The following is a 24,621-nucleotide window of genomic DNA, read 5'->3' as shown; positions in this document are numbered from 1 at the left end:
TCTGTTAGGAGAACGAATGAAATTTAGAAGAGCAGTCTAAATTTTGTTCTCAAATAGACTTAAGGAGTTAGATCTGTTTATTGGAGTAGAAGTTATGTTAAAATTTGAGAGTGCTTTTCAAGTATCTCAACATCTTTGAGATTGAAGAAGAGGCATTCTTGTTTATTATTTCCAAAGGCCAAGTCGGAACTATGGGGTATTAGTTACAAAGTGTCAGATTTTAGCTCAAAGCTCTGAAGAAGATACTATGAAAACTATTCTGTAAGGCACTGTTCATTTACTCAGGAAGTATAAAATGCCTCTGGAGGTATTTAAAACAAAAATAAAGGACATTTGTCTAGCCTTCCTACATTGTACAGAATGTTGAACTTTGGACAGGACTATGAATTCTAAGGGGTCTGTGAACTTGGATATGAATAATTTTAAGTGAAATATATTTTTTAAATTAAGAATACAAATAAGCTATAAAGTAGCACTATATGTACCTGTGACTTTGTCTCCAATGGAACTCACAGGTATTTTCAAATCAATTGAGTTGTTGATATTAAAAATACTGTTTATAACCATCTAGTTCAAAATTATAATTATCAGTCAACACTAGATTTTATCATTTCATGTTTAATAATGAAGTATATATATAACTATTATAAATTAAAAATATAACTAATTTTTTAAATGTTTTGATAATTGTTTCATTGTAATTGTTTTACTTCCGCAATCCTATAGTTTAAGTATTCAAAAAACATTCTGAGAAGGAGGTCCTTAGGCTTCACTGTGAAATGGTCAATGGCATTAAAAAAGTTAAACATGTGATCTAACTAATACTTTGTAGGATGGCATTGATAAACTCTTTGTAGCTTAAGATTTTAAAAGACTCTCCCAATGAATGAGTTTGGCTGAATTCCTAAGTATCACAGACAAGCATTCTATCTTTTCTCTCTTCCCAATACCTGAGGGATATATTAAATGGTCTTTTTAGGAGCAACTGAGTGTGTGTGTGTCTGTGTGTGTGGGGGGGGGGTGTGCAGGTACAAGTGTGTGTGTGTGGGGGGGTGCAGGTACAAGAGATGGGCTCCCTGCTCAGCAGAGTGTCTGCTTCTCCCTCTTCCTCTCCCCTCCTCCCAATTCATGCTCGCTTGCGTGCTCTCTCTCTGTCTCTCAAATAAATAAATAAAAATAAAAAATAGAGGAGTAAATATCTTTTAAAAAATACTGAGCTGGGCAGCCCGGGTGGCTCAGCGGTTTAGCGCCGCCTTCAGCCCGGGGTGTGGTCCTGGAGACCCAGGATCGAGTCCCACATCCGGCTCCCTGTATGGAGCCTGCTTTTCCCTCTGCTGTGTCTCTGCCTCTTTCTCTGTGTATATCATAAATAAATAAATAAAATCTTTTAAAAAAAATACTGAGCTGACCTCCCAAGAATGTGATGAAAATTGAGGAAAGCTATTCATTTGGCTTTAATAATTTGTTAATTTAATTTTTATTTAGTTCTCTGAAGTGCCTTTGTTATTGTTTTTGTTTGTTTGTTTTTTAAGAATCCTGATGTAGTCCACCTGAAAGAAGCAACTCCCCTATCTACTTTTACTGGTATTCGACCTGCACGAGTTGTATCTTCAACTTCTGAGGAAGAAGAAGCATTCACTGAGAAATTTCTTAAAATTAATTGCAAATATATTACCAGTGGCAAGGTAATGAATAATACATGAGAAAAAATTTTAATTATGCTTTATTTATTACTGAAATATGACAGTTTGACATTTGCATTTTAAGTTACCAACATCAGCAACTGTTTGAATATTTTGAAAAGATATTGGTGGAAATAATAGTTTAGGTTAGTATGGACTTTGCTTATAACTAATATAGAATTTGGTGGTATTTTGTAGCTGTTAAAGGCAGTGGGATATAAATTTACTAGAATAAAGTACAGCTAATTTGCTGTTGATAGAGTATTTCAAAAAGCTGATATAAAATGACCACTGCTTGGGCACTGTTTGGGGTGGTAACTCTTACAAATTTAGTATCACGCATAAAGGGAAGATAACTAGGAAGATAACTACTATTTATTGAGTATTTATTATATGCCAGAAAACTCTATGAGGGGTTTTAAGTATTTCATGAACTCAAAATAATCCTGTGGAGTAGGTGGTTCTATTCCCTTCTTCACAGGAAAAAAACCAAAAACTTTCAGAAAAGGTTAATATGTCCAGGGTTTCCCTATCATGGCAGGAATTCAAACCCTGTGTGAATGCATGTTTCATCTGCCACAGCTTGGTGCTTTTCTAAACAAAGGGAGTATAGTAAAGTAACACAGAATTGGAGAATATACTCCAGATACTGCTTAGAAAGTAGCAATAGTATGTTACCACTTATCAAGTCACACATGTTTTTTTTTTTTCTCTCACAACTTTAAAGATGTTTCTTTCAGAACTCCATTGTTTTCTGACTTGCACTATTTCTGAAGAGGAGTCGTCTACAATTTTTATATTTGGTGTATTGTACAACATTTTGTTTTTCTTTGGTTGCATTTAAGATAGTCTCTTTTTTCTTCCTTCAGGTTTTGACTTAAATTCTTGTCAATCAACACAGTGCAGTATTGATTTCAAGAGTAGAATTCAGTGATTCATCATTTACATACAACACCCAATGCTCAACATGAATTTACATACAACACCCAATGCTCAACATGACAAGTGTGCTCCTCAGTAGCCATCACCCATCTAGCCCAACCCCACCCACGTCTCTCCATCAGCCTTGATGTGTGCTCCTCAGTAGCCATCACCCATCTAGCCCATCCCCCACCCACGTCTCTCCATCAGCCTTCAGTTTGTTCTCTATCTTTAAGAGTCTCTTACTGTTTGTCTCCCTTTACCTTTTTTTTTAATCCCCCTCCCGTATATTCATCTGTTTTGTTTTTTAAATTCCACATGAGTGAAATATGGTACTTGTCTTTCTCTGACTGACTTATTATGCTTAGCATAATATACTCTAGCTCCATCCACATTATTGCAAATGGCAAGATTTAATTCATTTTGATAGCTGAGTAATATTCCATCATACATATACATACCACATCTTCTTTATCCATTCAGCAGGGTTTTTTTAAATTTATTTTTATTGGTGTTCAATTTACCAACATACAGAATAACCCCCAGTGCCCGTCACCCATTCACTCCCACCCCCCGCCCTCCTCCCCTTATACTACCCCTAGTTCATTTCACAGAGTTAGGAGTCATTATGTTCTGTCTCCCTTTCTGATATTTCCCACACATTTCTTCTCCCTTCCCTTATATTCCCTTTCACTATTATTTATATTCCCCAAATGAATGAGAACATACAATGTTTGTCCTTCTTCGATTGACTTACTACACTCAGCATAATACCCTCCAGTTCCATCCACGTTGAAGCAAATGGTGGGTATTTGTCATTTCTAATGGCTGTGTAATATTCCATTGTATACATAAACCACATCTTCTTTATCCACTCATCTTTCGATGGACACCGAGGCTCCTTCCACAGTTTGGCTATTGTGGCCATTGCTGCTATAAACATCGGGGTGCAGGTGTCCTGGCGTTTCATTACATCTGTATCTTTGGGGTAAATCCCCAACAGTGCAATTGCTGGGTCGTAGGGCAGGTCTATTTTTAACTCTTTGAGGAACCTCCACACAGTTTTCCAGAGTGGCTGCACCATTTCACATTCCCACCAACAGGGTAAGAGGGTTCCCTTTTCTCCGCATCCTCTCCAACATTTGTGGTTTCCTGCCTTGTTAATTTTCCCCATTCTCACTGGTGTGAGGTGGTATCTCATTGTGGTTTTGGTTTGTATTTCCCTGATGGCAAGTGATGCAGAGCATTTTCTCATGTGCATGTTGGCCATGTCTATGTCTTCCTCTGTGAGATTTCTGTTCATGTCTTTTGCCCATTTCATGATTGGATTGTTTGTTTCTTTGCTGTTGAGTTTAATAAGTTCTTTAGAGATCTTGGGAACTGGCCCTTTATCTGATAGGTCATTTGCAAATATCTTCTCCCATTCTGTAGGTTGTCTTTGAGTTTTGTTGACTGTATCCTTTACTGTGCAAAAGCTTCTTATCTTGATGAAGTCCCAATAGTTCATTTTTGCTTTTGTTTCTTTTGCCTTCATGGATGTATCTTGCAAGAAGTTACTGTGGCCGAGTTCAAAAAGGGTGTTGCCTGTGTTCTCCTCTAGGATTTTGATGGAATCTTGTCTCACATTTAGATCTTTCATCCATTTTGAGTTTATCTTTGTGTATGGTGAAAGAGAGTGGTCCAGTTTCATTCTTCTGCATGTGGGTGTCCAATTTTCCCAGCACCATTTATTGAAGAGACTGTCTTTCTTCCAATGGATAGTCTTTCCTCCTTTATCGAATATAAGTTGACCATAAAGTTGAGGGTCCACTTCTGGGTTCTCTATTCTGTTCCATTGATCTGTGTGTCTGTTGTTGTGCCAGTACCACACTGTCTTGATGACCACAGCTTTGTAGTACAACCTGAAATCTGGCATTGTGATGCCCCCAGCTATGGTTTTCTTTTTTAAAATTCCCCTGGCTATTCGGGGTCTTTTCTGATTCCACACAAATCTTAAAATAATTTGTTCTAACTCTCTGAAGAAAGTCTGTGGTATTTTGATAGGGATTGCATTAAACGTGTATATTGCCCTGGGTAACATTGACATTTTCACAATATTAATTCTGCCAATCCATGAGCATGGAATATTTTTCCATCTCTTTGTGTCTTCCTCAGTTTCTTTCAGAAGTGTTCTATAGTTTTTAGGGTATAGATCCTTTACCTCTTTGGTTAGGTTTATTCCTAGGTATCTTATGCTTTTGGGTGCAATTGTAAATGGGATTGACTCCTTAATTTCTCTTTCTTCAGTCTCATTGTTATTGTATAGAAATGCCACTGATTTCTGGGCATTGATTTTGTATCCTGCCACACTGCCAAATTGCTGTATGAGTTCTAGCAATCTTGGGGTGGAGACTTTTGGGTTTTCTATGTAGAGTATCATGTCATCGGCGAAGAGGGAGAGTTTGACTCCTTCTTTGCCAATTTGAATGCCTTTAATGTCTTTTTGTTGTCTGATTGCTGAGGCGAGGACACCCAGTACTATGTTGAATAGCAGTGGTGAGAGTGGACATCCCCGTCTTGTTCCTGATCTTAGGGGAAAGGCTCCCAGTGCTTCCCCATTGAGAATGATATTTGCTGTGGGCTTTTCGTAGATGGCTTTTAAGATGTCAAGGAAAGTTCCCTCTATCCCTACACTCTGAAGAGTTTTGATCAGGAATGGATGCTGTATTTTGTCAAATGCTTCTCTGCATCTAATGAGAGTATCATATGGTTCTTGGTTTTTCTCTTGCTGATATGATGAATCACATTGATGGTTTTACGAGTGTTGAACCAGCCTTGTGTCCCAGGGATAAATCCTACTTGGTCATGGTGAATAATTTTCTTAATGTGTTGTTGGATCCTATTGGCTAGTATCTTGTTGAGAATTTTTGCATCCATGTTCATCAGGGATATTGGTCTGTAATTCTCCTTTTTGGTGGGGTCTCTGTCTGGTTTTGGAATTAAGGTGATGCTGGCCTCATAGAACGAATTTGGAAATACTCCATCTCTTTCTATCTTTCCAAACAGCTTTAGTAGAATAGGTATGATTTCTTCTTTAAACGTTTGATAGAATTCCCCTGGGAAGCCATCTGGCCCTGGACTCTTGTGCCTTGGGAGGTTTTTGATGACTGCTTCAATTTCCTCCCTGGTTTTTGGCCTGTTCAGATTTTCTATTTCCTCCTGTTCCAGTTTTGGTAGTTTGTGGCTTTCCAGGAATGCGTCCATTTCTTCTAGATTGCCTAATTTATTGGCGTATAGCTGTTCATAATATGTTTTTAAAATCGTTTGTATTTCCTTGGTGTTGGTAGTGATCTCTCCTTTCTCATTCATGATTTTATTAATTTGAGTCTTCTCTCTCTTCTTTTTAATAAGGTTGGCTAATGGTTTATCTATCTTATTAATTCTTTCAAAGAACCAACTCCTGCTTCTGTTGATCTGTTCCACAGTTCTTCTGGTCTCGATTTCATTGAGTTCTGCTCGAATTTTAATTAACTCTCATCTTCTGTTGGGTGTAGGATCTGTTTGCTGTTTTATCTCTAGCTCCTTTATGTATAAGGTTAGCTTTAATATTTGAGTTCTTTCCAGTTTTTGAATGGCTGCTTGTATTGTGATGTATTTCCCCCTTAGGACTGCTTTTGCTGCATCCCAAAGATTTTGAACGGTTGTATCTTCATTCTCATTAGTTTCCATGAATCTTTTTAATTCTCCCTAATTTCCTGGTTGACCCTTGCATCTTTTAGCAGGATGGTCCTTAACCTCCACGTGTTTAAGGTCCTTCCAAACTTCTTGTTGTGATTTAGTTCTAATTTCAAGGCATTAGGGTCTGAGAATATGCAGGGGACGATCCCAATCTTTTGGTATAGGTTCAGACCCGATGTGACCCAGTATGTGGTCTATTCTGGAGAAAGTTCCATGTGCACTTGAGAAGAATGTGTATTCAGTTGAGTTTGGATGTAAAGTTCTGTAGATATCTGTGAAATCCATCTGGTCCAGTGTATCATTTAAAGCTCTTGTTTCTTTGGAGATGTTGTGCTTAGAAGACCTATCGAGTATAGAAAGAGCTAGATTGAAATCACCAAGTATAAGTGTATTATTATCTAAGTATTTCTTCATTTTGGTTATTAACTGATTTATATATTTGGCAGCTCCCACATTCGGGGCATATATATCGAGGATTGTTAAGTCCTCTTGTTGGATAGGTCCTTTAAGTATGATATAGTGTCCCTCTTCATCTCTCACTACAGTCTTCAGGGTAAATTTCGTTTATCTGATATAAGGATGTCCACCCCTGCTTTCTTTTGAGGACCATTCGAATGGTAAATGGTTCTCCAACCTTTTATTTTCAGGCTGTTGGTGTCCTTCTGTCTAAAATGCGTCTCTTGTAGACAGCAAATAGATGAGTCCTGCTTTTTTATCCAGTCTGAAACCCTGTGCCTTTTGATGCGGTCATTAAGCCCGTTCACGTTCAGAGTTACTATTGAGAGATACGAGTTTAGTGTCACCATGATATCTATTCAGTCCTTGTTTTTGTGGATTGTTCCACTGAACTTCTTCTTAAAGGGGAATTTTAAGAGTCCCCCTTAAAATTTCTTGCAGAGCTGGTTTGGAGGTCACATATTCTTTCAGTTCCTGCCTGTCTTGGAAGCTCTTTATCTCTCCTTCCATTTTGAATGAGAGCCTTGCTGGATAAAGTACTCTTGGTTGCATGTTCTTCTCATTTAGGACCCTGAATATATCCTGCCAGCCCTTTCTGGCCTGCCAGGTCTCTGTGGAGAGGTCTGCTGTTACCCTAATACTCCTTCCCATAAAAGTCAGGGATTTCTTGTCTCTTGCTGCTTTAAGGATCTTCTCTTTGTCTTTGGAATTTGCAAGCTTAACTATTAAATGTCGAGGTGTTGAACGGTTTTTATTGATTTTAGGGGGGGATCTCTCTATTTCCTGGATCTGAATGCTGTTTCCCTTCCCAGATTAGGAAAGTTTTCAGCTAGGATTTGTTCAAATACATATTCTGGCCCTCTGTCCCTTTCGGCGCCCTCAGGAACCCCAATTAAATGTAGGTTTTTCTTCCTCAGGCTTTCGTTTATTTCCCTTAATCTATCTTCATGGTCTTTTAATTGTTTGTCTCTTTTTTCCTCAGTTCCCTCTTTGCCATCAACTTGTCTTCTATGTCACTCACTCGTTCTTCCACCTCGTTAAGCCTCGTCGTTAGGACTTCTAGTTTGGATTGCATCTCATTGAATTGATTTTTAAATTCTTCCTGATTAGCTCTAAATTCTGCAGTCATGTAGTCTCTTGAGTCCTTTATGCTCTTTTCTAGATCCACCAGTAGCTGTATAATAGTGCTTCTGAATTGGCTTTCTGACATTGAATTGTAATCCAGATTTTGTAACTCTGTGGGAGAGAGGACTGTTTCTGATTCTTTCTTTGAGGTGAGGTTTTCCTTCTAGTCATTTTGTTCAGTGCAGAGTGGCCAAAAGCAAGTTGTATTGGGAAAAGGAGAAAAAGAGAGGAGAGAAAGAAGGAAAGAAAAGAGAAAAAGAAAAAAGAAAAGAGGAAGAAAAAAAGAAAAAGAAAGAAAGAAAAGGGTGCGGGAAGGAAACAAATCAAAAGCAAAAAAAAAACAAAAAAAACAAACACACACACACAAAAAAAAACCACGGGGGAGTATCTTCTGATTCTGTATACTTTAAGTCCCTTGACTTCCCCTGGAACTAGTCCGTCTAGTTGGTCTTCTGGGGGAGGGGCTTGTTGTGCTGATTTTCAGGTGTTAGCACTTGGGGGAGCTGCTCAGCCTAGTGCCTGGTGCAGGGCTCAGTGGGGGGTTGTTCACCCCGTGAGGCCCCGATGGAACAACCTCAGTAGCGGGGCCAGCTCTGGAGCCCTGGAGTCAGCCCCGGGCAGGAACTACGGAGCTCTCCATCTGCAGGGCCTGGAGGCTCCAGGGCGAGGCCGCTGATGTGCTCAGCTCGGGGCAGGAGCGTCCTTGCTGTCCTGGGCCCTCCCGGCCTCTGCCTGTCCCGGGGGGAGGCCAGATCCTGGGCTGTGTCCCGGCCCCCTGTGCTGCGGGGCCTGCGCTCTTGGATTCGTGCTCCCGGCCGGGAAGCCCTCTCTCTGCGGAGCCGCCGCCCGAGTCCCTCCGAGCTGCTCCCGGGCTGTGCAGCCCCCTCCGCACGGAGCCTCTTCCTCTGCCCGAGCCCCTCTGAGCTGCTCCGGTCCCGCCGTGCGCGCTGCAGCCCTTAGGGAGCTCGGCGCACTCTCCTGGGGCTCAGGTGCCTGTTAGTGTCCCAGAGAGCCCGAGGGCATCCCCGCCCTCCTGGATCCTGCTCCAACTCCCTGCGGGCCCCTTTCCGCCCGGGAAGGTTGGTGCAGCTCCTGCTCCTCCGGGTCGGGGCTCTCCTGTCCTGGGGACACTCGCCCCGGCCTCAGCCCGGCTCCTCGCGGGGCCCCTCCCCCTTGGAGGCCTTTTGTTTCTTTATTTCTTTTTTCCCCGTCTTCCTACCTTGATAGAAGCGGGAACTCTTCTCACTGTAGCATTCCAGCTGGTCTCTCTTTAAATCTCAGGCCAAATTCGTAGATTTTCAGGATAATTTGAAGGTTTTCTAGGTAATTTGGTGGGGACAGGTGATTTGGGGACCCTGCTCTTCCGCCATCTTGCCCCTCCTCTCTGTCCATTCAGCAGTTGATGGACATTTGGACTCCTTCCATAGTTTGGCTCTTGTAGGCAGTGCTGCTATAAATAAACTTTGGGGTGCATGTACCCCTTTGAATCTGTATTTTTGTATACTTCAGGTAAATAGTAGTACAATTGCTGTATCATAGCATAGTTCTGTTTTTAACTTTTTGAGGAACCTCCATACTGTTGTCCAGAGTGGTTGCACCAGTTTGCATTCTCGCCAATAGTGCAAGAGGGTTCCCCTTTATACCCATCCTTGCCAACACCTGTAGTTTCTTGTGTTGTTAATTTTAGCCATTCTGACAGAGTAAGGTGCTATCTCATTTTAGTTTTGATTTGTATTTTCCTGATGTTGAATGATGTCTTAAGCAACTTCATGTGTCTATTTTCCATCTGGATGTCTTTTTTGGAAAAATATCTATTCATGTCCTCTGCTCATTTTTTAACTGGACTATTTTTTGGGTGTTTAATGAATTCTTTATAAACTGTGAATACTAGCCCTTTATCATCAGATACAACATTTGCAAATAAATATCTTCTTCCATTCCGTAGGTTGCCTATTAGTTTTGTTGATTGTTTCCTTTGCTGTGCAGTTTTTTATCTTGATAAAGTCCCAGTAGTTCATTTTTCCTTTTTTTCCCTGGTCTCTAGTGACATGTCTAGTTAAGAAGTTGCTATAGACAGGATCAAAGAGTTTGCTGCCTATGTTCTTCTGTAGAATTTTTGATGGTTTCACATTTAAGTCTTTCATCCATTTTGAATTTATTTTTGTATATGGTATTAAGAAAGTGGTCCAGTTTCATTCTTTTGCATGTTGCGGTCCAGTTTTCCTAACACCACTGTTGAAGAGACTGCCTTTTTTCTGCTGGGTACTCGTTCCTGCTTTATCGAAGATTAGTTAACTGTATAGTTATGGGTCGATTTCTGGGATTTCTGTTTTGTTTCATTGATCTATGTGTCTGTTTTTGTCCAGTACCATACTGTCTTGATGACTACAACCTAGTAATCAGGTTGTGATGACTATAGCTTCAAGTCCAGAATTGTGATGCCTCCAGCTTTGCTTTTTCTTTTTTAAGATTGCTTTGGCCATTCCAGGTCTTTTGTGATTCCATATAGATTTTAGGATCATTTGTTCTAGCTCTGTGAAAAATATTGGTGGTATTTTGATAGGGATTATGTTAAATGCATATATTGCTTTGGTAGTATAAACATTTTAACAATATTTTCTTCCAATCAATGAGCATGGAATGTTTTTCCATTTCTTTGTGTCCTCTTCAATTTCTTGCATAAGCGTTCTATAGTCTTCAGAGTGCAGATCTCTAAGAGAGTCACATTACCATTGATTTTGAACAATTGGATCATGATGTGCCCTGGAGTATTTTTCTGTTTGTTTTACTTAGAATTCGCTCAGCTTCGTGAATCTGTTGGTTTATAGTTTTCATCAAATTTGGAAAATTCGGAGCCATATTTCTTCACTTTTTTTTTTCTCTATCCTCTCCTCTTTGGGAACTGCAGTTATGCAAATAGTAAGTAGGCTGCTTGGTTTTGTGCATAACTCATTGATGCTCTGTTCTTTTTTTTTTTTTTTCCCCTATCTCTCTGTTTTGGGAAATTTCAATTGCTATACCTTTAAGTTCACTTAATGTTTTTTCTGCCATGTCTAATTTGCTATTAATTCTCTTGAGCATGTTTTTCATCTCTGTAAATTCAGACTGGCTCTCTTTTATCTTCCTTGTCCATAACTACTATGTACAATCTATCTTCTATATTCTTGAATATATAGAATATGGTTATCATAATTGTTATAACATCTTTCTACTAATTAATTTATCTCTCTCACTTCTGTATTTGTTCCTGTTAATTGACTTTTGTTACTGTGATGAACCCCCTTTTTTTCATTTTCCTTTACATGCCTAGTAATTTTTAACTGGACAAATTTTATCTTCTTGAGTGCTGGATATTTGTGTATTTTCCTACATATTCTTATACTATTTTCTCTAACACAGTTGTTTTTTTAAAAGCAATTTGATCATAACATGGCTTTGTTTTAAGTTTTGTTAGGCAGGACCAAAGCAAATAGCTACTTTTTCTCTTTACTGAGAGACGATGCCCTTCTGAGTTTTCTGGGACCCTATAAATTACAAGGTTTTTTTGCAGTGGTTAGTGAGAACACAAACTATTCCTTTCTCTGTTGACTCCATGAATTGTTTCCTCTGCTTTTGAATGCTGCTGCTTTTCTTGTCCTGGGATAGTTGCCATTCATATAAGTAGCATTCAGTGCTCAGCTGGAAATTTGAAAGAAGGCCTTCAGTAGATATCCAAAGCATTCTCAGTAGGGAGTGCTCATCTCTTCTCTCCTTTCTCTGCCTCTGGCCTGGAAACTCTCTACTCAGTAAGCTGGGGCTTTTGTAGAGTTCATCTTCTTTGTTTTCCCTTATAAAGGTATCACTGCCCAGCATTCCAGTAGCTGAAAACACTCATTTGATGTAGTGTTTGTGTGTGGTTTTAGTAGTTTTAGGCAAAATTAGTTCTTGGCTAGAAGCAGAATTTCAGTTGTAGCTATTTGAATAAAATTTGTATTTAAGTATCAAAGAAAAGATAAAGTCAATGGCAGGGTTAGGAACAGCTTGTAACCTGATGTTCATTTGCTATAGGCTGGATCTTCCTATAGATTTATTGTAGTAACTTTTTTTTATATAAAAATTGTGGAAATTTATCAATAAAATTGTCATAGTTAAGTTACAGTGGATTTAAGACTGAAAAAAAAGGGCAGCCTGGGTGGCTCAGCAGTTTAGCGCTGCCTTCGGCCCAGGGCATGATCCTGGAGACCCAGGATCGAGTCCCATGTCAGGCTCCCTGCAAGGAGCCTGCTTCTCCCTCTGCCTGTGTCTCTTCCCCCCCTCCCCTCTCTCTCTGTTTCTCTCATGAATAAACAAACTCTTTTAAAAAAAGACTGATTAAAAGATCAGTAGAAGCTTTTCTCTCTACTGGATTGGATTCCCAGGTCATAGTTTTTTATCTTCTAGTATTTACAGAAATATTCAGTGTGAGTGGTAACTTTTCTTTTATAAATAGACTTTATTTTCTAACAAATAATTTCTCCATGGAAGATTAGTCAGGTAATTGCACATAAGGAATTGACAGTTACTAATACTAAAGAGAAATCTTTGCTTAAAGTTTCTGAAAGTCTTGAGATTAAGAAGATATTTTAATTGGAAACCACTTACTATAATATGTTCTTGCTCCTGATAGGTTCAGATTTATGAAACAGTATTAAAAAAGAATGAAAGAGGAATGCTTTAGTATGAGTTTATGATTTCACACTTGGTCTTGGTTAGATGAATTTGAGCAGTTTGTCAAAAGATTTTTATGAATTTTATATTGAAGTAGTGTTTCTCATGGTCAGCTCTTGATTTGGGGAGAACAATATCAGAAAGGATATCTCAAAGTCCCACCTAGAGTCAGGGAAAGAAGCTTGAAGAATACATTAGCACATCTTCAGTAGCAGCAATTTTAAGGATGATTTCCTGGAAAGTAACATTACAGATTGATCAGTCTAGCGTTAAGAGGTAGGGCTTTAAGCCCCTTCTAATCTAAGAAGCAGAAACACAATTTTGAGAGGCTTTTCAAATTACTTCTGTTGTTACACTACTAACAGTAGAAGTATTATAGTATTAACAGGTATAGTGAATTAAAACATTACATTAATATTGGGCCTTTTCTATTGTATATGCCTACTACAAATTGTCTTTGCAAAAATATTCTAAAGTGAAAGATGAGATGTAATGCCAGTGAATCTCATCCTTAAACCATTATTTAAAGCTAATGCTTATTTGAAATTATGAAATCAAGAATTAACTGAGGTTTTTCAGAGACCTGGTGTTTGCTTTCCTTAATTCTTACTGATTACTTGATTTTATTTTCAAATAACTTAAAATTATAGAAGGTAAGATAGAGTAAGGAAGATAGAGAATAAGAAACCTTCCATGAGAGATTCCTAACTCTGGGAAACAAAGAGTTGCAAAAGGGGAGGAGGGGGGGATAGGGTCACTGGGTGATGAGCAGTAAGGAGGGCACATGATGAGATGAGCACTGGGTATTACACTATATGTTGGCAAATTAAATTTAAAAAAATATTTAAAATTTTTTACATTGTATATACTCTACTCTTCTTGATGGTCTATTTTTTGGATTTTCCTTAGGGATGTAAATGTCCCTACAACATACCTTACAATCTCTCTTTGACTTGTGTTGGCATATGATCCAGGAATACAAACATATCTAATACATATGAATCTATTTAAAATATCAGTCAAATATTATATAAAGTTAGTCCTTATTTAGGTGGCCCCTGGTCTGAACAACAATAAAAATGCTATTTAAACTTACAAGAATGATTCCCCCTTTTCCACCAAAACACATACACACATACATATGCTTCTCTCCAATATTGCATGCAGTTTCTACAAATGATAAGCATGTTTTATTATCTTGAACATCTGTAATTTTTTTCCAGATGGGTGACAATTTTAAGTATTTTCTGTTTTTACTCTTCCATTTGATCATTTTCAATAGTTGTATCTCTCATTACTTAAGTTTTTATGTTCTTAAAATTAAGCCAGGTAAATTTAGAGAGTTGAATATGGATTTTGAAGAAGGATGTGATACCAAATCAAGCAGGATTTAAGTTTTTCTTTTCCTTAATAGCTTCCAAAGAAAAGGACAGGACAGCTTTAAAGTAACTACTTAGTTTATTTTTAGAATTCTGTCTGGCTCTTTATTTTTAACACTTACAGAATATAGTAGAATGGGAATTAAAAATTGAATTAAAGGAATATTTAGCACTTGAGTTGAAATGACTGTAGTTTAGACTCAAATCTGGAGAGATTTTATTTAAAAACACAAACTACCTTGATTCTACCACTTATGTTTGCAGTGTTATTTATTACTTAGAATAAGTTGACTAGACTCTCACTACCTTAATTTTCCCATTTGTATAATCATCTCATAGCTATGCTTGTGAAGAGCAAATAAATAATAATGTATATAGAGCATGATACATATAAAGCTTTCCATAGTATTAGCTAATGTTAGTGAGATTGGCTTCTCATGGACTTAAGATTGCTCATTTGTAAAACAAGAGGTTGGACTCTTCATATTTATATTGCTGTTTATTATAAATATTTAAAATTTTATAACTTTTCATGATTAAGTTAAAATGATTACTGTGTACTCTAGAAGTCATCTAATATACCTACTCTTACAGATGAAGACAGTGAGGCCCAGGAGCTTTGCATGCCCAAAGTCAAATAGCTATGTAGTTACAGACTCAAGCTGAAACAGATTTTTAAAAAAATATTTTAAAGAGAATATGCTATTTTTCTTTTATACTAGATTGAATTATTGGCACAATATTTATTAAACCTATTTGTGAACATAAAAGTATATTTGGTACCTCTAGTGAGGGGAACACAGGAAGCAGAATGCAGATCAATATAAAACATCATGAAAAATGTTTTCATGAGAATATCTTAGTGCTTAAATATACTACTTTTATATATAACAGATGGCCTAACATTGGAAGAAAATTATTAAAAACAGAATACTTTTTGAAAATTTAAAATTTGAAGATTAAATGTTATTTTCTTTCTTCATCTTAGGGTACAGTCAGTGGTGTGCTGCTAGTTACACCAAATAATATAATGTTTGATCCACATAAAACTGACCCTTTGGTTCAAGAGAATGGCTGTGAGGAATATGGCATCATGTGTCCAATGGAAGAGGTGATGTCAGCTGCAATGTACAAAGAAATTTTGGATAGCAAAATAAAGGAATCCTTACCCATGTAAGATTGGTATTTATATTCCTTTGGAATTTTATTGCATCTAGGTAGATGACTCTGGTTTAATACTCTTAGTTTTTTTTGTTTTGTTTTGTTTTGTTTTTTTGCTTTCAAGTATTTTTTATTAGTTTTATTATAACCGCTTTTCATTTTATCAACAATGAAAAAGTACAGTCTGAAAAGATTATATTTAACACATTTTGAATAATTAGGAATTGTTCTAGATTTATATTTGTATAATTGGTCAGAACTGGATATTTAAAAGTAACCTATAAACTTTATTTAATTTAGTGTTTACCAGCCCTTTTAATTCAGACACAGCATTCAGAATTTTAAATTATTCCTGTGACTAATTCAAGGTAATATAAGTAGACTAGGATAGCATTCAAATTTTTCTTAGAACAGCCTGAAGATTCTGGTGTGGGATCTGAGGGAGATCCCATGAGCATCCTTCTCCCTCAGTTGACCTTGAAAAAGTTAACCTTGGAATATACTGATCAAGGGATTCTTACGATTCAAATAACATAGTTATGAGACTGCAGCTCAGCATGGCCTTTGAAAGTAATATGCTTAACCAAAGGAATGACCAGAGAGAAAAGAAAAGAATAAAGAATAAAAGTAGAAGGTAATATACAAAGAAAGGAGTGAGAACAGAAAAGAACACTTTCCATTCCTCTACACATACTTTGTCAAAGGTTTAAAAATTGGCTTCACTTTAACTGATATTGAGATATATATATCCTTTTATTAGCCCACAGGGATGTGGATCATTGTATGAAAATTAACCCTTGTGGTGCAGAACTGCTTACATAGGAGAAAAACAAATTATTTTTGTTTCTGAGACAGAGTACATGAGTTGTTAGGATACATGTGATAGAATAAAATCCCGTATTCAAACAGTCTCCATTCTACCTTCTTTCCAATAGAAATTATTTTGGCTTTGTAAACTCACCTGTAAAGGTGCAGATAATTCCTAGAATATCTTCATCCAAAGTCACTTTCAGGAAATAAATAATATTCGGGTGGGGTGGGGGGATGAGACAAGGGTGAAAGAGTAAAGGATTAGATTTAAAAACGAGAAGATTATTTAAGTATGTATATATTGTCAGTCACTGTGAGGTTCACTTTCTGTTGCCCTGCTTTTTTATTTTTATTATGATACTTTGGGATTCTTTTATGCTGAGTAATCTGTAAGTATTCCACTAAGATTCTGTAGTGCTCTTCTTCTTGCAAATTACTGTTTTATTATTTAGAATGTCCCTGGTAAGACATGCATTTGACCCAAACATTTAAAGAAATTCCTCCCTAAAGAAGTCTTTCAGTCTTGCCTTGTGAATTAATCAAAAACAATATTTGGCAGTGAATCAGATAAATCAAGTAGTTTTGCAGAGTAATGTCATGTGTAGCAATACTGAGGTATAAGATTTGATTGATTTCCTTCTGTCTTCCACTTGGAAAGTTGATTTCAAAAGTAGTGTTCTAGAACTGTATTAAGCAGTAGCAACATCATTGGCATAGTCTTTCAGCATTTTAACTCTGAAGGTTTTACAGTCCATATACAAATGTGTGTCTTCTTACATTTGTTAACTTTATCTCCTACCTAATGATCTTATTAAATGTGCACGTACAGTTTCTCAAAACTTTTGCCTTTTCCAAGTGCCAAGACCGTATCTATGCAATTTGAGTGAATCACCAGTAGATGACACTATTACATCTTTAATAGCACAAATTAGATGCTTATGTTTCTTTCCGTGAATCAAATGCAAGAGAGACAAAACAGACAGGAGTTGTAATTCAACTGAAAAGCTTTTTAAAAAATAAATATTTACCTATTCTAGTTAAAAAATTTTATGCATACTCATTATATTAAATTTGGAAAATATCACAAGGAAAGAATTAAATAGAAGTTACCCAGCTTCACATCCAGAAACAGCCAATTATTTGTTTGAACTTATCTCCTATACTTATAAAAATGTTAGTAGTTTTTCCACTCATGTTAATTTCCATTTGTCACAAACTACTTTTTAACCATCGTTTTAAATTTATTTTATTTCATGCTTTATGTAGATGTTTGTACTGCCTCCTTCCAGAACTTAAGCTATCTAACGTTGAACATTAGTACTCCTATATACAAATGCCATTAAACATGGAAATCTTGATAGAATTATTAACTATTCACATATCTAGTATCTGAACCTTTAGCTGAACAAGTTTTTTTCTGAATTATTAAGAGTTGTTGCTGGTAGCCTAAAGAATTCCCGTAAGTATTTTTGTCTCCGTTTTATTCTAGTTGGTCTTCAGCTTTGCATTTGAGGTGCATATTTTAGTGTAATCTCTATGTACATGTAAATAAGCACTGGATGTTTGTGTGTGTCCATGTGTGTAATATCTGTGTATTTTTTCTTTACTAAGACATTTAAAATTTTAATCCAAATTTTATCTAAGCTTGTTTTCCATATTCCCGTAATCAGTAAATTTTAGTGTAGAATTAGAGCTTCACCCAAAACTTATATTTTCAGCTTCTTTAAGGTGGATTAATTCAGGAAATCTTATGTTGATATTTCTCAGATACCTAGATATTGCAAAAGCTTGACTTAACTGCTTACTTGGTCTGTCTGTATAAATCAAATTTTTGATGTGCTGTTGAGATATATGCTACACCCTTTTCTAGAAACCTTTTTAGTGATAACTAATTTAGTATTAAGTTTGTAGGAAATAAAATAGAATTTAAAAAGTAACAACTTTTAATTCTGTTTACTGGCAGAGAAATAGATCAGGTATCAGGAAGGGACTTCTGCCATTTAAAGAAAATGACAAGAAGTCATACTGATGAAATAGACTCCAGAACCCGCGATGCAGGTAATGATAGTGCCAGCACAGCCCCGAAGAGCACTGAGGAGTCTCTTTCTGAGGACGTGTTCACGGAATCAGAACTCTCTCCTATACGAGAGGAGCTTGTCTCTTCAGATGAGCTTCGACAAGATAAATCATCTGGTGCGTCATCAGAATCTGTGCAAACTGTCCATCAGAGTGGCATAGAATGCTCAACAGCCATTTCAGAGTCTACTAATACACCTGATCACTTAAAATCTGATTCTGGACATTCTACAAATGAAATTGGGACAACTTCTCTTAAAATAAATTTAAATAATCTGGAAAGAGCCATGAAGGAAGATCAAGCTACGGATAATTTTCAGGAAATATCTGGCCCAAAAGAACAAAGCACAAGTTTAAAAGATAATGCAGACCAGGATTTTCTTCTTAATGAGAATTTACTACATCAAGAAGAGGGTGAAAAAGAAAGTATGCCTTGTGAGGAAGCAGGAGATTTTAAACAAAAGCAAACTGTCAACAAAGGAAAACAAGGAAAGGAGCAAAATCAGGACTCTGAGACAGAGGTAGAAGAGCTACGGAAACTCTGGAAAACCCATACTATGCAACAGACTAGACAGCAAAGGGAAAATATTCAACAGGTGTCACAAAAAGAAATTAAACATAAAATCGCACCTGCTGATTTAGAAGGTAAGTGTTAAGCAATATATAAAGTTAATTCATCTTATCACATGTTGTCTTCCTCTTTCCTCATAGACTGAAAAGCTGCAGTATCTTAAGCTACTCTGAAGGATGATCTAGTGGCCCTTGACTAATTTTTCTCTGGGGATAAATATGTGGTCTCTAGTTCCTAGTCTTGTCTTTTCTTATCCGGTGGTGGATTGTACACGTAATGAGCATCTTTTCCACTGCATTTAGATACTCTTGTATTCCATCTTTAAAAAATTTCTTGAAAATGCACGCAAGCTCTATGATAGTTATGACTTTTCCATTTTTCTCTTAATTCTTGGTATGTTACCTCATTAAAATGTCTTTTTTCACTGCACATAAAATATTGCAATTTGTAGTTGCCAAAGTTTGTAATTCTGCCTTTAAAAAAATGCAATTAAACATAAAAATTTATTTCTTACAGTATTCCAGGTGTCCAGAGTTTGTCATTGTTTGATTAGTTTTCCTTTATAAAGCACTGAGGATAAATTAAAACACTATTTCTCTATCAGTTTTGGTTTTTAGTACTGTTTACTTATGAAAATTATAGACTATGTTTTATTTCTAATATACAGTGCTTCCCCTTAATACATAATAAATGGAGTATAGTTCAGTTATCTTAGTTAGCATTTATTATACTCTATTAAAATAGGATTCTAAATCACTCCAATCTGCAAATGAACTTTTTAAATTAAACTCCAGAGTAAATTATTGCTAAAATACATATAAAATAAAATTTACAATAGTAACCATTTTTAGGTGTAAAATTTAGTGACATTAAAGTACCTTTACATTGTTGTGTAGTCATCACCACTATCCATTTCCAGAACTTTTCCATCTTTCCAAACAGAAACTATACCCATTACATAGTAATTCCTCATTCTTTCCTTACTTTGCTCCTGCCAACCACCATTTTACTTTTTGTCTCTTTGAACTTTTGTTTCTACATGAGGCACCTCATTTAAGTGGAATCATATAGTATTTGTTATTCTGTGTGTGACTTATTTCCGGTAGGGTAATACCTTTAAGTTTCATCCAAGTTGTAGCATGTTTCAAAATTTCCTTCCTTTTATATTTTATATTCCATTATAGAGTTGACTATTGAACAACATTGAATGAACTTTGCAGGTCCACTTCTACATACTTTTCAAAATACAGTACAGTACTATAAATTTTAAGTGTATTTTTTAATATTTGTTCTTATGATTATCTTAGCATTTTCTTTTCTTTAGCTTACTGTATTCTAAGAATATAGTATATAAATCATTATATTATTGGTAAAGCTTCCAGTCAGCATTAGGCTACTAGTAGTTAGGATTTTTAGGGTCAAAAGTTATACTCCAGTTTTGACTATGTAGGGAGTCAGTGTCCCTAACCCCTGCATCATTCAGCAGTTGACTTTATATACCACCTTTTTTTTTTATGTGTTCATTTGTTAATGTACACTTGGGTTGTTTCTACCTTTTGGCTATTGTGAATAATCTTGCTATGTACTTTGGTGTACAGATATTTATTTGAAACCCTCCTTTCAAGTTTTTTGGATATATATCCAAAGAGGATTTGCTAGATCCAGTGGTAATTCGGTGTTTAACTATTGTGAATAATCTTGCTATGTACTTTGGTGTACAGATATTTATTTGAAACCCTCCTTTCAAGTTTTTTGGATATATATCCAAAGAGGATTTGCTAGATCCAGTGGTAATTCGGTGTTTAACTTTTTGAGGAACCCCCAAACTGTTTTTCACAGTTGCTGCACATTTTATATTCCTACCAGCAATACACACAAGTTTGGTTCAGTTTTTAAAATACATGTACTCTGTTTTCATTTTCTTTGTGCCATCTTTTTTTTAGATATCCTAATGATATTCAGTAGATATTAAAGAATTAATTTACTCAAAGCTCTATAAAAGATTGAATAATTATTTTGTAATGCCTTTTTCTTTATTCAGAATTAATATTCATTAAATTACCCATTTGACAAAATGGGAGATTTTTAGAAAATTTATAAAAATTACCCAAAATTCATCCATGAAATAATCATTGTTAACATTTGGTGTATATATCTTTGATTTTTGGTGTGTATATGTATATACATACACATATAAATACATATGTATACAATTTTGGTATTTTTATCTATACATGTTTTTTATGTAAAGTCAGGATTATAGTGTTGTACCTTTTTTTCACTTAATATTTTATGTCATGAATAATTTCCCATGTCTTATGGTTTTTTGAAAATATGGCTTTTAATGGCCCTGTATTTTAACCATTTCCATGCTGGACATTAAGTTGTTATTAACAATTTGTATTGTTAAGATATTTCCTGTCTTTGGTATTGTAAAGAATACTGGTGTGAATTTGATTTCTTTGTGTCTGATGGTTGCCTTATATTTTGAAATTTTTGAAAAAAGTAAAATGAGGGATATGTTTATAATGTGGTAGAATGCTTTAATTTTAGTGGGTTTGTTGAGGTATGAAATTTGATGGGGAGGGAGCTCCTGTAACAAAATACTAAAGGAGAAAAATTGATAGATAAGTTTAGATATAGGTATACCTGTATTAACTTTGGGTTCTTATTGAGGGGAAAAGGAATGAAAATCTGTTTTAGTAACTAATTTTAAGTAACTAGAGGTTCTATAGTAAGGAAATATTCCATGTTTCTGATCTTTACTGACTTTATAACAACATGGTTTAATAAATATACAACTGTGGAAAATAATTGTGGGGCAAATGGTAGAAGTTCACTCTTAACCAGATGCAAATATTGAGGCTAAGATAGATTTGTGCACCTTGCACGATACAGAAGAAAGCCATGACTAGTACCCAGTGCTCCTGACCACAAATAAGTGCTTTTACTTCCATAGTATGCCACCGTTGTAGCTAGTAATGTCCAGAATCCTGAATTCAGTCATAGCATCAGACTTCTGTATACCTATGTCAGCATCTCTGTTTGAAAGAGTTAGAGATCATTCATAATAAATTGTCCAAACAGGTGGCTGCATCCAGCATATTGTTGATTGTTTTAGCCTACCTCACATATATGTAAAAGCTTCATTAATTTTTATTAAATTTTTGTCTGTAATAACTGGATTTAAACCTTTAAAAATTCTACAAATGGTTTAGATGTTATTCTAGAAGGCTGATAGAGAATACTCAGAAAAATAGATATGTGCATGTAATTAATAAAGTTGTTCCAAGCAAAAATTTAATGAAAGAATTCTTAAACCTTTCCCCTTTTCCTGATATGCTTAGACATAATATCATTTCTTAACTTGGGTGCTACTTCATGAGTCTTTTTATTACTTGGCACTTTACCTTTAGAAGAAAATAAGTTACTTATGAGAATTCATCTAAATGACTGTCAGTAAATTAAATTTTATTCTGTATTACTTGTCAGAAGTTTGAAGGTAAACATTAATTAAAATAAATTATATAAGCATGGTGTTTGAGAATTGCAAGAATTCTGTATTTCATTTCTAGGTTCTGTACTTTTAAAAGAAAAGAGAAGGCATCGATTACATAAGTTCCTATGTCTCAGAGTTGGAAAACCAATGAGGAAAACATTTGTATCTCAAGCAAGTGCGACAATGCAACAGTATGCGCAGAGAGATAAGAAACATGAATATTGGTTTGCTGTACCACAAGAAAGGTAAAAAACAAAGACTAAAAAAACATTGAGATTCCTTGAATTAAAACTATCTTAGATGTCACTTAACACCAGTGGAAAAGTACTTTTAAAAAATGGTTTATGATTAAAACTTAACATTAAATCTTTTTAAAATTACCTTTTTAATGATTTATTTATTTGAGAGGGAGAGAGAGTGTGTGTGTACATGGGCTTGCACACGATTTGGGGAAGGGGCAGAGGGAGACAATCTTCAAGGAGATTCTGCTGAGCATGGAGTCCAACTTGGGCTGGATCTCACAACCCATGAAATGATGGCCTCAGTCAAAACAGAGCCAATTGCTTAACTGACTGAACCACAGGATCCCTTAAAATTATTTAGCTCTTATTTTGTACTTTTTAATTTACCCCATTTTAAATTTTATTTGTTTGTGATTTAATGCAAAAAAAAAAGTGAATATCTTCCTAGTTTTAGTGGTAAAGAAACCTAGTTAAAATGTCTCAGAGAGGGAGGCAAACCATAAGAGACTCTTAACTGTAGAGAACAAACTAAACAGTTGCTGGAGGCAGGAAGGTCAGTAGGGGATGAGCTAAATGAGGGATGAGTATTAGGGAGGGCACTTATTGTGAAGAGCACTGAGCACTGTATCTGAGTGATGAATCACTGAAATTCTACACCTGAAACTAATATTACACGATGCGTTAACAAGAATTTAAATAAAAACTTAAAAAAAAAGTCTTAGAGCAAGAAGGTTCATCAAAATATTAAACAGTATGACCCCTGCCTCAAGGCAGGTAATAATATAATCCCTTTTTATAATTTAATTATCCCTGCTAATTAATAGCCAAGGAAACATAGATATTTTCACTATAGTAAACAAAATTGAAAATGGGATCCAGAGACTTGAAAGATTAGACCATTTATCCCTGAACCAGTAATACATTGTGTATTCCTGGTATCATTAAAAGTTAAACACATGAAATTTCTGTAAACTTGGAAAAGTTCTGTATAATGTCCAGGTTTTAAAATAGTCAGTTAGTAAATTGTTTACGTGTATTTTAGATAATTAGGTCATCGTTTGAATGAGGTCACAATTGCTGGTTCAGTTTCCTTTCCTATCACTAGTTTCTTTAAGGATAAAAAAAAAAATTTACCTTGCATAGCATCTGAGTGTACTCAAAAGCATGCCAAGAAAAATCTAAATAGTTTCTCAGAACAACTTGACAGAACACAGCCAACTAGATTTAGGTTAATTTCTTCCTGCCATTCGGCTTCATTATCTTTTTAAATAAAGCATAGTATATGTTGTATGTATTTTAAGTCTTCTAGTTTTTTGAAGATACGTTACAAATATCATTTTATAGTTATAGCTAGGAGCACAGAATAGTAGGTCTGTTATTAACAGTCACTTGTTCTAACAGGACAGACCACTTGTATGCCTTCTTCATTCAGTGGAGTCCAGAAATATATGCAGATGACACTGGTGAATATACCAGAGAACCTGGATTCATAGTAGTGAAGAAGATTGATGAATCTGAAACAAATGAGGATTCTACTAATGAAGCAGCAGCCAGAGAGTGGGAGGTAAGGAGAAATATGTGAAGATTTCATTGATCTTTTTGCTTTTTGTGAATTTATAGCTTTATGGTAGTACAGGCAAAGTACAAGTGATCTTTGTACCAAAGAGTGATTTTTTAAGGGTTTACCATCCATGTATATATGTTTACTGAATGAATCTGATTAGTAACCTGGATTTTTTTGCTTTAAAATATTAAAGAAGCAACTGATTGGCAGTAAAATGACTTTTATTGAGTGCCTTTTAGAATATTAATTGCTGTTTTACTAATTTATATAAAACATTTCTTATCTGATTCATTTTAGTATCACTTCCTGCATGGAGGAAGTGCACCAGTCATTTAATACGTTCATGTCAATTAGCACTCCTTTCTAAGTCCATACTCAAGCATTATTTTGAAATGAATTTACAATAATGCTAGGGAAGCTGATGCTAATTTTACAAAATGTAAAATTTAACATGCTCAAATATATTGAACTTCTTTAAATGGACAGAATAACAGTAATTAACTTTCTGTAACCTCTTAAAGATATGTCTTTTAATATTACATAATCATGTTTTTTATATGCTTTGTCTTATTGCATTGATAGAGTAACAAAATCTAGTTTTTCTGTTGTGGTTGCCTGGATTAATATCTTCTTGATGCATTAGAAAATATAGAGCAGATGCTAAAATGTGATATTAAACAGAATTCAGTTTTGTTAATCACTTGGTGTTAATGTTTGTGGTTGTATATGTGA

The 24,621-nt window shown here is 35.6% G+C and overlaps 1 protein-coding gene across 20 annotated transcripts in view; it reads left to right on the top strand.

The window, feature by feature from the left end:
• Positions 1-24,621, top strand: part of OXR1 (oxidation resistance 1) — a 449,165-nt gene that overhangs the window by 393,802 nt on the left and 30,742 nt on the right. For all 20 annotated transcript variants that reach the window (XM_072734052.1, XM_072734050.1, XM_072734064.1 and 17 more), the window contains 5 exons: positions 1,533-1,685; positions 14,955-15,139; positions 17,901-18,658; positions 22,160-22,328; positions 23,727-23,889. In XM_072734052.1, coding sequence (XP_072590153.1) covers positions 1,533-1,685; positions 14,955-15,139; positions 17,901-18,658; positions 22,160-22,328; positions 23,727-23,889 — 1,428 coding nt within the window. The remainder of the gene's footprint in view (positions 1-1,532; positions 1,686-14,954; positions 15,140-17,900; positions 18,659-22,159; positions 22,329-23,726; positions 23,890-24,621) is intronic.

This window comes from Vulpes vulpes, chromosome 13 (genome assembly GCF_048418805.1).
Source record: "Vulpes vulpes isolate BD-2025 chromosome 13, VulVul3, whole genome shotgun sequence".
NCBI classification, from domain to species: domain Eukaryota; kingdom Metazoa; phylum Chordata; class Mammalia; order Carnivora; family Canidae; genus Vulpes; species Vulpes vulpes.
The sequence above is the reverse complement of the archived record's forward strand: the minus strand, read 5'-3'. Positions and strand labels throughout refer to the sequence as shown.